At 45.7% G+C, this 13,001-nt stretch overlaps 1 protein-coding gene across 2 annotated transcripts in view; it reads right to left on the minus strand.

Moving 5' to 3' along the window:
- The window catches only part of TNC (tenascin C), a 192,593-nt gene that overhangs the window by 75,157 nt on the left and 104,435 nt on the right, over positions 1 to 13,001 (minus strand). The window contains exons 12-13 of one of the 2 annotated variants that reach the window (XM_073600686.1): positions 9,850 to 10,122; positions 1,591 to 1,863 (exon numbers count right to left, since the gene is read on the minus strand). The exons of the other annotated variant lie outside the window; for it this stretch is intronic. Of the exons in view, the coding sequence (XP_073456787.1) occupies positions 1,591 to 1,863; positions 9,850 to 10,122 (546 nt within the window). The remainder of the gene's footprint in view (positions 1 to 1,590; positions 1,864 to 9,849; positions 10,123 to 13,001) is intronic. 2 annotated transcript variants of the gene reach the window in all.

Raw genomic sequence — 13,001 nt, forward strand, 5'->3', positions numbered from 1 at the left:
GGCCACCAGCCCAACATAAAATATTTGCATCTCCCACCAACCCGTTATGTCCATAAAGGACACAATGACATACGAGGGGTGGTAAGGACTACAGCCCAACACATTGGGATGCCAGGAACTTGATACCCTCCCCTAGAAATGATGGATTACAGAAGTGGTCATAGCTCTATAAGAGAGTCAAGATCAGAACCACTGGCCACTAGAAAGTTAAGTAGGAGTAATCTTCTTTGAAATCTGCTTCTGTTTGACTGAGTTTCCTAGTGGTAGGGTCACTTTAAAGGATCTATGGAAGGTTATTTGGAAGCAGATACCTATATAACACCCAAGAGCTGTCAATGATGGATCACACTCTGATTGAGGTCTTCATTAAGGAGCAAGCACCCAGGGCCACCAGCCCAACATAAAATATTTGCATCGGTCTACCCAGTCCAGTTGTCCCCTGATAAAGGCACATGGAGCTGTGCATCCCATGACTCCAACTGAGGGTGTCACCCCAGACAGCACTTATGGGTGACGACACTGAGATTGGATTGTCCATACTGGAAACTCCATCTTCAGAGCAACTCAGTAAGAATTGAACCACAGGCTCAGCGTAACTGAACTCCCTGTTGCAACTCACATCCATCAGCAGGGTGCGTTAGGTACCACTTGCTATGGGTTGCTGTGCTTTACCGAAACACAATAGTATGAACCGTAACCCTTGGGTGTCCAGCGTGTTTTCATTGCGTTACAGTACAATAAAGTTCTACATTTAACAAATGAAACCACCAAGCTCCTCATTCACTCCCTCGTTATCTCTCGCCTTGACTATTGCAACTCCCTTCTCATTGGCTTGCCTCTCCATAGGCTCCTCCCCTCTTCAGTCTATCATGAATGCTGCTGCTAGACTTATCCACCTTACCGCCTGCTCAGTGTCTGCCAACCCTCTTCTCCAATCCCTACACTGACCATCACCCCTCTCCTCCAATCCCTACACTGACCACCACCCCTCTCCTCCAATCCCTACACTGACCCCCAATCACCCAGCGAATTAAATTCAAAATACTAACCACAACCTACAAAGCCATTCACAACTCTGCCCCGAGCTGCATCACCAATCTTGTCTCCAAATATCACCCAAATCGTCCTCTCCGCTCTTCTCAAGACCTCCTACTCTCAAGCTCTCTTGTCTCCTCCTCCCATGCTCACCTCCGGGATTTCTCCAGAGCCTCTCCCATCCTCTGGAACTCGCTACCTCCACCGGTCCGACTATCCCCTACTCTTGCTACCTTCAAGCGATCCCTGAAAACTCATCTCTTCAGGAAAGCCTATCACGTCTCCAACTAATCTCCTACCACTTCCACCAGCCCATTCCCCACAGTTACAACCTTTTGTACCACCTGCCCCACCCTATTAGATTGTAAGCTCTTCTGAGCGGGGCCCTCTTAATCCTCTTGTATTTTATTGTATTATAACTGTATTGTCTCCTTTTTATATTGTAAAGCGCTGCGTAAACTGTTGGCACTATATAAATCCTGAATAATAATAAAATAATATGAGGTTCAGTTTTGTAGTTTTCAGTGGTGCCAACTGGCTACTAATCTGGAGTACCTGTTGTTGCCTCTCCTTTTATCGGTGGAGAGCGCTGACCACTAGCAATACCATGCAGCTCAATCTCATATTCAGTGCCATCTCTCAGTCCCGTCACGGTTCTCGTGCGTTCACTGCCTGGCACTGTCAGCATAACCGGTTCATGTTGGCGCTGGGCATCCTGTATTTTAATGATAAAGTTGTCAAAGCCGCTCTCGTCAGCTGTCCACGACAGATGGAACCCCTCAGGGGTTATACTGGAAACCTTGAGGTTTCCGACTTCAGGTTCCGATTCTGAAAAGAATATTCCATGAAAGGAGAAGAAGAGGAAATAAAAAACGGCAGTTAGTAAAAAATGGCAGTTAGTGACGTGCTGCTATTGTCTGTAGCTAGAAGCCAAAAGAAGCAAAATTCAATGTATCGGATCATGAAGAAAGAATGACTTGGAGAAAAAAAAGAACCTTTTGATGTCCATGACCTAGAGAAGAAGATTACTTAGATAAATTGTAATAGCAGCTGTTTAAAGCAGAACTCTAGGGGGTAAAGTATACATTTCTGCCAGTTCCCCACCCCCCTCTGGACAATGCACACTCTACGTTACAATTCATAAACCTTCAAAATCTTATTTATTTTGTTACATAGTTACAAAGTTAGGTTGAAAATAGACCATACTCCATCTATTTCAACCAATAATAAAAAAAAAAAATAGAAAAAGTTTGATATACAGAACTACACTATATTGTCAAAGATATTGGGACGCCTGCCTTTAGACGCACATGAACTTTAATGGCATCCTAGTCTTAGTCCGTAGGGTTCAATATTGCGTTGGCCCACCCTTTGCAGCTATAACAGCTTCAACTCTTCTGGGAAGGCTGTCCACAAGGTTTAGGAGTTCGTCTATGGAAATGTTTGACCATTCTTCCAGAAGCACATTTGTGAGGTCAGGCACTGATGTTGGACAAGAAGACCTGGCTCACAGCCTCCCCTCTAATTCATCCCAAAGGTGTTCTATAGGGTTGAGGTCAGGACTCTGTGCAGTCAAGTTCCTCCACCCCAAACTCTCTCATCCATGTCTTTATGGACCTTGCTTTGTGCACTGGTCCAAATCATTTGGTGGAGGGGGGATTATGGTGCGGGGGTTGTTTTTTTAGGGGTTGAGCTTGGTCCCTTAGTTCCAGTGAAGGGAACTCTTACGGCGTCAGCCTACCAAGACATTTTGGACAATTTTATGCTCCCAACTTTGTGGGAACAGTTTGGGGATGGCCCCTTCCTGTTCCTAGATGACTGCGCATCAGTGCACGAAGCAAGGTCCATAAAGACATGGAAAAGCGAGTTTGGGGTGGAGGAACTTGACTGGCCTGACCTCAACCCAATAGAACACCTTTGGGATGAATTTAGAGCAGAGACTGTGAGCAAGGGCTTCTCGTCCAACATCAGTGATGGACAAGTCATGTTGGAACAGGAAGAGGCCATCCCCAAACTCTTCCCACAAAGTTGAGTGCATGAAATTGTCCAAAATGTCTTGGTGTGCTGACTCCTTAAGAGTTCCCATCACTGGAACTAATGGGCCAAGCCCAACCCCTGAAAAACAACCCCCCATCATAATCTCAGAGTCCTGACCTCAACCCGATAGAACACATTTGAGATGAAATAGAGTCTGTGGGTCAGGCCTTCTTGTCCAGCATCAGTGCCTGACCTCACAGATGCTCTTCTGGAAGAACGGTCAAACATTCCCATAGACACACTCCTAAACCTTGTGGACAGCCTTCCCAGAAGAGTTGAAGCTGTTATAGCTGCAAAGGGTGGGCCAACTCAATATTGAACCCTACGGACTAAGACTGTGATGCCATTAAAGTTTATGTGTGTGTAAAGGCAGGTGTCCCAATACTTTTGACAATATATTGTATATACCCAGGGTTGATCCAGAGCATGGTAAAGAAACCCTATAAATCATGGCCCAGTTTGCTCCAGTAGGGGAAAAAAATCCATCCTGATCCCCTGAAGGCAATTGTATATTCCCTGTATTATGTGCTCCTCCACAGATCATTGGGAACCATATGCAAATATTCAGACCAACCAAAAATGTGTGATTGGTTGGTTTTTCTAGGTTTTCCTCAAAAAAAGAAAAGCCTTGATTCTGACAGACACTTTCTATCCTAGGGTGATAACACTGCTTCTCTATGGAGTACAGTATGTGAGCGTTTTCACTCTGGGACAGAAAGTGTCCGAAATGATCATAAAGTAAAAATAAAAGAAAAAAAAGCCTAAAAAAAAGAAAATCCGTTATCCTGCCAGACACTTCCTGTCCTAGAAAGCACAGGCCAGCAACTCGACAGCTTCTCCATAGAAAATATTTATTTAAGCATTACAGCAATAACATCGTCCAAAAATGTTGATGCGTTTCGTCCTTAGGCCTTTTTTATGTCGGCCTAAGGCCGAAACGCATCAGTTTTTGGATGATGTAATTGCTGTAACGCTTAAAAAAATATTTTCTATGGAGAAGCTGTCGAGTTGCCGGCCTGTACTTTCTATGGATCTTTTGTGAGCTTAATTAGCCAGAGCACCGACTGCTCTACACACAAAACTATACTCTATAGCGGTTGAGCTTGGGTGAGTTTTACTCTTGCTACTTCCTGTCCTAGGGTGACTTTAAAGCCAAACTTTGAGCATCATTATTTTAATAGCTGGGTTAAAACACATATCCAAGTTCAACCAGTAATTGAAGACTTCATCTAGTTCATTCAGGTCGGCCATTCTGCCCTAGAGAACCCTTTACCTACAGTTGATCCAGAGGAAGGCAAAAAAAAACCTTATAAAGCATGGACCAATTTAGCTTCAATAGGGGGGAGGGATTCCTTCTTGATCCCCCTAAGGCAGGGGTCTGCAAACTTCGGCCCAAGGGCCAGATCTGGCCCGCTACGAGATACATTATCTGGCATATCCTCGGTGTGCACAGGTAGAGGATTTGGGTCGAATGAGGCTGCCTATAGTCTCCACTTCACCCTGACCAGACCCGCCCCCCTTATCCTCCCCACCTCCTAGCAGCCAATGACATGCTTGCCCTAACAGGAGGATGAAAATGATTGCTCCGCCTCCTGGCTACTGCCCTGCTGTTACAACCAAGTTGTAAGCCTTATAGTGTAAGGGGGGCTCTGATGGAGACACTAATGTAAGGGGGGGACTCTGATGGGGATACTCATGTAATAGGGGCCTCTGATGGGGGCACTAATATAATAGGGGTCTCTGATGGGGGCACTAATATAAGGGGGGCCTCTAATGAGGGCACTAATTTAAGGGGGGCCTCTGATGGGGGCATTTAATATAAGAGGGGCCTCTGACGGGGGCACTGATATAAGGGGGGCCTCTAATGAGGGCACTAATTTAAGGGGGGCCTCTGATGGGGGCATTTAATATAAGAGGGGCCTCTGATGGGGGCATTTAATATAAGAGGGGCCTCTGACGGGGGCACTGATATAAGGGGGGCCTCTAATGAGGGCACTAATTTAAGGGGGGCCTCTGATGGGGGCATTTAATATAAGAGGGGCCTCTGATGGGGGCACTGATATAAGGGGGGCCTCTAATGAGGGCACTAATTTAAGGGGGGCCTCTGATGGGGGCACTAATATAAGTGGGGCCTCTGATGGGGGCACTAATATAAGTGGGGCCTCTGATGGGGGGGCACTAATATAAGGGGGGCCTCTGATGGGGGCATGGATATAAGGGGGGCCTCTGATGGGGGCATTAATATAAGGGGGGCCTCTGATAGGGACACTAATATAAGAGGGGCCTCTGATGGGGGCACTAATATAAGGGGCATATAATATAAGGGGGGGCCTCTGATGGGGGAACTAATACAAGGTGGGCCTCTGATTGGGGCACTAATATAAGGGGGGCTCTGATGGGGGCACTGATATAAGCGGGGGCCTCTGATGGGGGCACTAATATAAGGGGGGCATCTGATGGGGCACTGATATAAGGGGGGCCTCCGATGAGGATAGTGATGTAAGCGAGTACCCTGATGGGGACACCGATGTAAGGGGGAACCCTGATGAAGGTACTAATATAAGGGGGGCCTCTGGTGGGGGCACTAATATAAGGGGGGCCTCTGATGGGGGCACTAATATAAGGGGGGCTCTGATGGGGGCACTGATATAAGGGGGGCCTCTGATGGGGGCACTAATATAAGGTGGACCTCTGATGGGGGCACTAATATAAGGGGAGACTCTGATGGAGATACCAATGTAAGGGGGCCCTCTGATGGGGACACTGACGTAAGGGGGGCTCTGATGAGGATAGTGATGTAAGGGGGACTCTTATGGGGACAATGATGGAAGGGGGCACCCTGATGGAGACACGGATGTATAGGGGGGACTCTGATAGGAACACTGGTCTCAGGGGGTTCTGATGGGGACAGTGTTGTAAGGGGGGACACTAATGTAAGGGGGACTCTGATAAGGATTGTGATTTAAGGGGGGCCTCTGATGGGGACACTGATGTAGGAGGGCTTCTGATGAGGATAGTGTTGTAAGGGGGGGCACTAATGTAAGGGGGACTCTGATGAGGATAGTAATATAAGGGGGTCTCTGATGGGGACACTGATGTAAGGGGCCACTCTGTTGAGGACCCTGATGTAAGGGGAGTCTCTGATGGGGACCCTGATTTGAGGGGATACTCCAAAAAATATACACTGTGGCCTTCTTACTGAAAAGTCTGGTGATTCTGCCCTAGGGAAATCAGATACTCCCTGGAACAAACATCTCCGGTGTTTTTGCTAGCACTATACTTCTGCCCCCACTTGCCTCCAGCCGGCACCATTATTACAGCGATGACTGACATCGGAGCCCCTGTGTACGATTTCCCATTCACACAATGTACAGCCCCAACGTCATCACGTTTGGACATTAAAATAATGGTGATGAAAGTTCAGCTTTAATTTGGTGTCACAGAACATATAATAAAAATGTTAAAACCAAGAACGGCTGTCAGCGTGTTGTCCGATCTTGAATAAAAACACATCCGCTTAGGAAAAGAACTTCACATTAGATGCTAAAAAAAAAAAACTAATTAACATTTTATAATGATGGAACTTCAAAACGCAGAGAAGGTAATGTACCGTAGAGCTTCATTTTTACTCCAACGGAGTGACACTTGGGCTCCAAACAACCTTAATTAGGTCTTTATTTTTCAATTTTCCCCACATTTCTTTTACCTCTTACTTCATTATAATGTTTTTTTTTTTTTTTAAATGTATGTATAACCAAAGTTTTCAATTACAATTTGGATAGAGTAGGGCAGGGGTTAAAATCTGTGTACCATTGAGAAACTTTCCAATCACTTCCTATTCCAGAAACCCAACAGGAAGTGAGAGCAAATCTCCCAAAGTGAGGCAAATTCACCTTTTCGGCCCCGTTGACACTTTGACCTTTTAGCGCATACGTTGCAATGCAGAACAATGGATGTGTCATAGGAATGCGCATTACCCAATGAGATCCTTCACATCTAGATGCTGTGTTGCGTTGGGTTTTGCACACCAGGGCATGCCCATTTTTCTGTGCATTTTTCATTTTAAAGCGCTATCACTCCCAGGAATTAGATCCTTCCAAAGTCCCCAACAATGTGGTCACTTCAGAAAATCAATCCCCACTGGCCAAACCACAAATGCTCCAAATTATACCTCAATGCACTACAAGGGACATTAAAAAACAAGCAAAAGTGGACACAGATGTGTGAACCTGGCATTAGGCAGTTGTCCCACTCAGGGGCCACCATTAAATATCGTGTGACCCCCCATATTGCCGGTATGACAGGTCCCCAACCCTTCCTTGGGTATGGATGAGCCAATCGTTGGCCCCCTATTGCCCATTCAGCCCCTGCTTCTGTCTATGACAGCTTCCTACTGTCAATGGTTCATCAGGAAGCTGGCCATTAGAAATCATGTGGCCCCCATCCTGCCTGTATGACAGGGCCCCAACCCTTCCTTGGGTATGGATGAGCCAATGATTGGCGAGCTATTGCCCATTCTGACTCTGCTTCTATACATGACAGTTTCCCACTGTCAATGGTCCCTCAGGAAGCCTTCCATTAGAAATTGTGTGGCCTCATACTGCCTGTATGACAGAGCCCCAACCCTTCCTTGGGTATGGATGAGCCAATGATTGGCGAACTATTGCCCATTCTGACTCTGCTTCTATACATGATAGTTTCCCACTGTGAATGGTCCCTCAGGAAGCTGGCCATTAGAAATTGTGTGGCCTCATACTGCCTGTATGACAGGGCCCCAATCCTTCCTTGGTTATGAATGAGCCTACGGTTGGCCAACTATTGCCCATTCAGCCCACAATAATTTATGATGGCTTCCTCCTGCCAATGGTTCCTGAGGAAGCTGGCCATTAGATATCGTGTGGCCCCCATACTGCCTGTATGACAGACCCCCAATCCTTCCTTGGGTATGAATGAGCCAATGATTGGCAAACTATTGCCCATTCTGACTCTGCTTCTATACACGGCAGTTTCCCACTATCAATGGTCCCTCAGGAAGCTGGCCATTAGAAATTGAGTGGCCTCATACTGCCTGTATGACAGGGCCCCAATCCCTCCTTGGTTATGAATGAGCCTATGGTTGGCCAACTATTGCCCATTCAGCCCCCACTTATATATATGATGGCTTCCTCCTGCCAATGGTTCCTCAGGAAGCTGGCTATTAGATATCATGTGGCCCCCATCTTGCCTGTATGACAGGGCCCCAACCCTTCCTTGGGTATGGATGAGCCAATGATTGGCGAACTGTTGCCCATTCTGACTCCACTTCTATGTGATGGCTTCCCCCTCCCAATGGTTCCTCAGGAAGCTGGACATTAGAAATGTGACCCCATACTGCCCGTATGACACGGTCCCAACCCTTCCTTGGGCATGGATTAGCCAATGGTTGGCCAATTATTGCCCATTCTGCCCCCGATTCTATATACGACAGCTTCCCACTGTCAGTGTTTCTTTAGGAACAGCGGGGGCCAGCTCACGCTGCATTCCTAGCAACCATCACAAATTCTGATAAGCCATCCACCCACAGCCACAGGGCCAGGGTTGTGGGTTAGAGGCCCTTGTCCTATTCAACATGGAAGTAATCCCCCCCCCCCGCTGAGGGGGTTAGTCTGCCTCCTCTTGAAAATTTGAAAATAGCTACCTATCTGTCCCCGACCCCTGCTGCTGAACTGCTTGGGCCTTAGTGAAGTTGTATTTAATTTCTGGGAGCTGCGATCCATGGGATTACTTTACATGCACCCAAAGGTATTTAAAGAATTCCCTTTCTGACTCCAGGCCCCCTATTAAACTGATGGGGCTCAGGCTCCTTACAGAAGGGCCAGCTCTAACCCCCTATCGGCAGCCCTAGACCCATTGGACGATTTTCCCTCACCTCCTGTTCTGGTGGCAACAAAAAAATTTGGAGTTTCCTCACTTTCTTTCTAGATAACAATAGAGGGGTAAATCTCCCCAATAGGGAGAGAGCAATAAAAAAAATGACAAAGGGTCCCATAGAGCAAATTTCTTTTCTTCAAACCATAGACAGTGTTGATAAGTGAATCCCTTCCGCTGAGCCATTTTATTCTCCCGCCGGAGAAAGCCATGCCCAACGGGAGAAGATGGGAGAAGATGGCGATTGTTGCTAGCAGCTATACCAGCCTCTGGCAATAACGGTTTGTAAAGTCCAGCAGGCTAGTTGTACCCAAGATCAATCAACTTGGTACACTCAGCCTGCCCATACATGGTTCAAATCTCAGCCGGTTCCCGCTGAACCTGCCGAGATTCGAACTGTCTATGGCCAGCCTAACCCTTAAACTACTTTATCCAAATTTAAAGCCAAACTCCAGGTAAACAGCTAAATCCACAGACAGCACCCTTTTATGTTAAAGAAACAAAGAGAGGGAAAGTAGCTATGTGGTCCAGCAAGGGGAGAACTTGGCAAGGCTTCCAACACTGTTCAGGGTTTCAGTCAAGCAGCCATAGCGTTGCCAGCTTACTACAGGAATTAGAAAGTAACATCCCTAGCCATACCTTTTAATGAGCATCTTTATGCTGAAATATGTATGAAGAAACATGGTTTCCAAGGTGGAACTGTAGCCCTTTAGTATATTACCTTTTCTGCATATAAAGGAATAAGCGTGACCTACATGACATGGACATACATACAGGAAGTAATGGAAATGGTCATGGAAGCTGCAAAGAAATACTACACTCAAAGATAAAAAATGAAGTCAATGTAGATGAAGTAAGTCGATCCGGTACCTGTAGTTGCAGAGACCCTAATAGGCTGCGTTCGTTGACCGCGAACAGTACCATAGAGGTAGATGGTGTAATGAGTTTTGGGTAATAACCCTGAGATAAGAGTTTTCCTGAGATCGCCAGGGACATTAATTTTCACTGGCTCACGTGACCTGTCCTCATCAGTAACCTCTACAACAAAGTCGTCAAATGAATCTTGTGTTGCTGTCCAGGACAAGTCAAAGCTCTCAGGTGTGATACCGGTGACGGTGAGGTTGTCTACTTCTGGCTTGTTTTCTGAGCAAGGAGAAACGTCATTCAATTAAACCGTTGGATGACCAACAACAACAACAACACCCACACATGGGTGCCTTGTCAGCAGCCCACAAACCTCGCCAGGAGAAGAAAAGCAGAAGTCTGGTGAAATATTTCTGCCATGTAGCAGGAAGCCGCAATGAGGCCAAGGTTTTCCGTGAAGCCCCAAATATATCTGCGTAAGCAGTTTCCCTGGCATTTTTACATGCTGGCACGTACATGCAATGTAAAGCTCGGAGCATGAATGAAAGAAGCAGACGAATGCTGAAGCATCTGTATTTTTATATAATTGCTGTGTGTCCAAACTACATTTTGAGAGCCAAAGAAAAATCTTTTTTTGCATATCTATTTTTATGTATATATATATATTTTTTTTAATGGTTTGGAATGAATTAGCTTTCTGAATAACCTTTTTTTATGTTCGAATTGACCATAAACCTTTAGTAAGGGGTACTTAAAGCCAAAACTTTTTTTTTTGCTACTTGTAGGAAAAAACCTAGAAGTTCCTCACGTTCCAGAGGCAACCGTTAGGTGGGTTTTGAAGGTACTTATAAGAACTGTATGAGATTATTTTTCCTGGATCCTAATGCAAACCAGCATCACATTCAAAGTAAAGGATCCTGGGCCTCCCTCCACAAAGCCTAAAGAGTAACCACACACACAAACAACCCTAAAGGTCTGCATCGCATGTGTCAAACACAAGGCTCGCGGGCTGACCCTGGCCCTCCAGGTCATTTCATGACCCCCTCCCCGTTTCTGTCCCCACCTTGTCTGAGCAATTGGCAGCAGAGAGGAGGACAGAACTCCTCCATCAGATCCTGCGCTTCTCCATGCAACCGCAGAGAGGCTATTCTCCGCCCCCTCCTTTCCCAGTTTTAGCAGTCAGCAGCAGAAGGTAAAACAGAACTCCTCTGCCAAATCCTGCACTTTTCCACGCAGCAGCAGCACCCCCTCATCCTTGCTTCCCCTGGCTTCAGCATTAAGCAGACTCCAGCCCTTCTCTGGTCCTCCTCCACATCCTGCACTTTTTGCTTCCCAGCTCTCCCCCCAACTTCTTCCTGGCAGCAGCATAAGGTAAGAGGGGGGGGGGGGTACTCTGTAAGGGAAGGTGGGGGACTCTTAACTTCTGATGGTGAGGGCGCTCTTGACATCTGATGTAAGGGGGGGGGATGCTCTGGTCATCTAGACTTACAGATACAACCAGCCCTTTGAGGGCAACCATAATGCTGATGTGGCCTGCAAGGAAATTGAGTTTGACACCCCTGGTCTACATGGAGACCAACATAATCTCCACAAGCTCAACATCATAGGTTGGAGATCACTTGGAGATCACAGCAACTTAGAATGTGTGTAAACTCTTCCACCTCTACTCATCCAGCTACAAATGGATTGAGATGTCTACTATATAAATAACTCTTTCTAACCCTTCCTCCTTGCATGGTTTTGAAGATTTTTTTTTAGAAACCAACTTGACCCACTGCCTTCATCCTTGCTTCCTGTATCTTGCCCCCCCCCCCCAATCTTTTAGAGTGCAAATTCACTTGAGCTAGATCACAATCCTTAATACATTCATTGTTTTGAAGACTTTTTTTCCCCGATGATTATCCAGAAACTAATTTGACCCACTTCCTTTACCCTGGCTACCTGTATCTAGTCCTCCCCAACGTTTAGACTGAAAAGTCACTTGAGCTAGATCCAAAGTAGAGAATGGCGCTGTTCAACCCCCTCCATCAACAACGGAATTGCTAAAAGTTGTTGTTTATGGCACCACTCCCCACAGTGTAAAAGTCCAACATTTTCAAATACCAGCCCCTTACAATGGCATTCCTTTGGGTCCTCCTTAATTGAAACTGCAGGACATAAAAACAATGACCAAGGCCACTGTTTTTATGTTTTGATGTAAAGGATGACCTGAAGGACCACCTCTGTGAGTGCTGGTCTTTAAATCTATGTTGGAACTTTATACTTTGGCAGTGTCTTCTTCTCCTTCCCTAAATTGCTTCTCTATGTTGGTTTCTCATTTTCAGCTAATTATTTTGTGACTTACATTTCTACATTTTATGTTGGTGCTTTCTAAATAAAGGATAATATAATGTGTGTAAACCAAAAAAATCGATTTTTCAGTTTAGTATCAAGACTTACTGTAGGCAATTGTCTTCAGAAAATTATGGGAATCCGTTACACATTTTTCTACCTGGGGTTCCTGCCCTTAAAGTGTTTTTTTTTTTAGATGGACTTGTTTCTTTTTTTAACCTGACTATGTATGAAACCTAAAAAAAACCTTCTGTGTGCTGCTCCCCACACAGCTCCTCCTAATACTCACCTGAGCCCAGGACTCAGCTGTCCCGGGACTCCCTCACCTCACCTGTGTCAGAGCCCCGCCCCACCCTTCACCGTGCTGGTTGTGACACTGGTTGGGGGCCGGTGTGTATGCGTGCGGGTTGCTATATATTGACCCCCCTGCCATAGTCAGGGTTGCCATGGATCAGACACGCCACACTCCACTACAGCGGTTCACTCCTTTCCTTTTTGGGGCACATGTAAGTCATGATTAGGTTACTTTTCGTTTTGATAGCTAGTTTTTTCTTTTCGTTTGTTTTACTTTCATGCAAAACGGTACTGTCTCCGCAGTCTGTTACATACTTTCACACCTGATTTTACCATGTTTGGAGTGTGACTACATTCTCACTCCAATTTTTGTTATTTGCAAGATGTTCTATCTGCAATATTTTTCTTATTAGTTAGAGATTAACCCCCTCCTCTTTCGTACTTTTTCTACTTTTTTATTTATTATTCATTATTTTTCATTCTTTTATTATTTTTTACCTATTATTCCTCATTTTTTATCATTTTTTTATTTT

The sequence above is a fragment of the Aquarana catesbeiana genome, linkage group LG09 (genome assembly GCF_042186555.1).
Source record: "Aquarana catesbeiana isolate 2022-GZ linkage group LG09, ASM4218655v1, whole genome shotgun sequence".
NCBI lineage: Eukaryota > Metazoa > Chordata > Amphibia > Anura > Ranidae > Aquarana > Aquarana catesbeiana.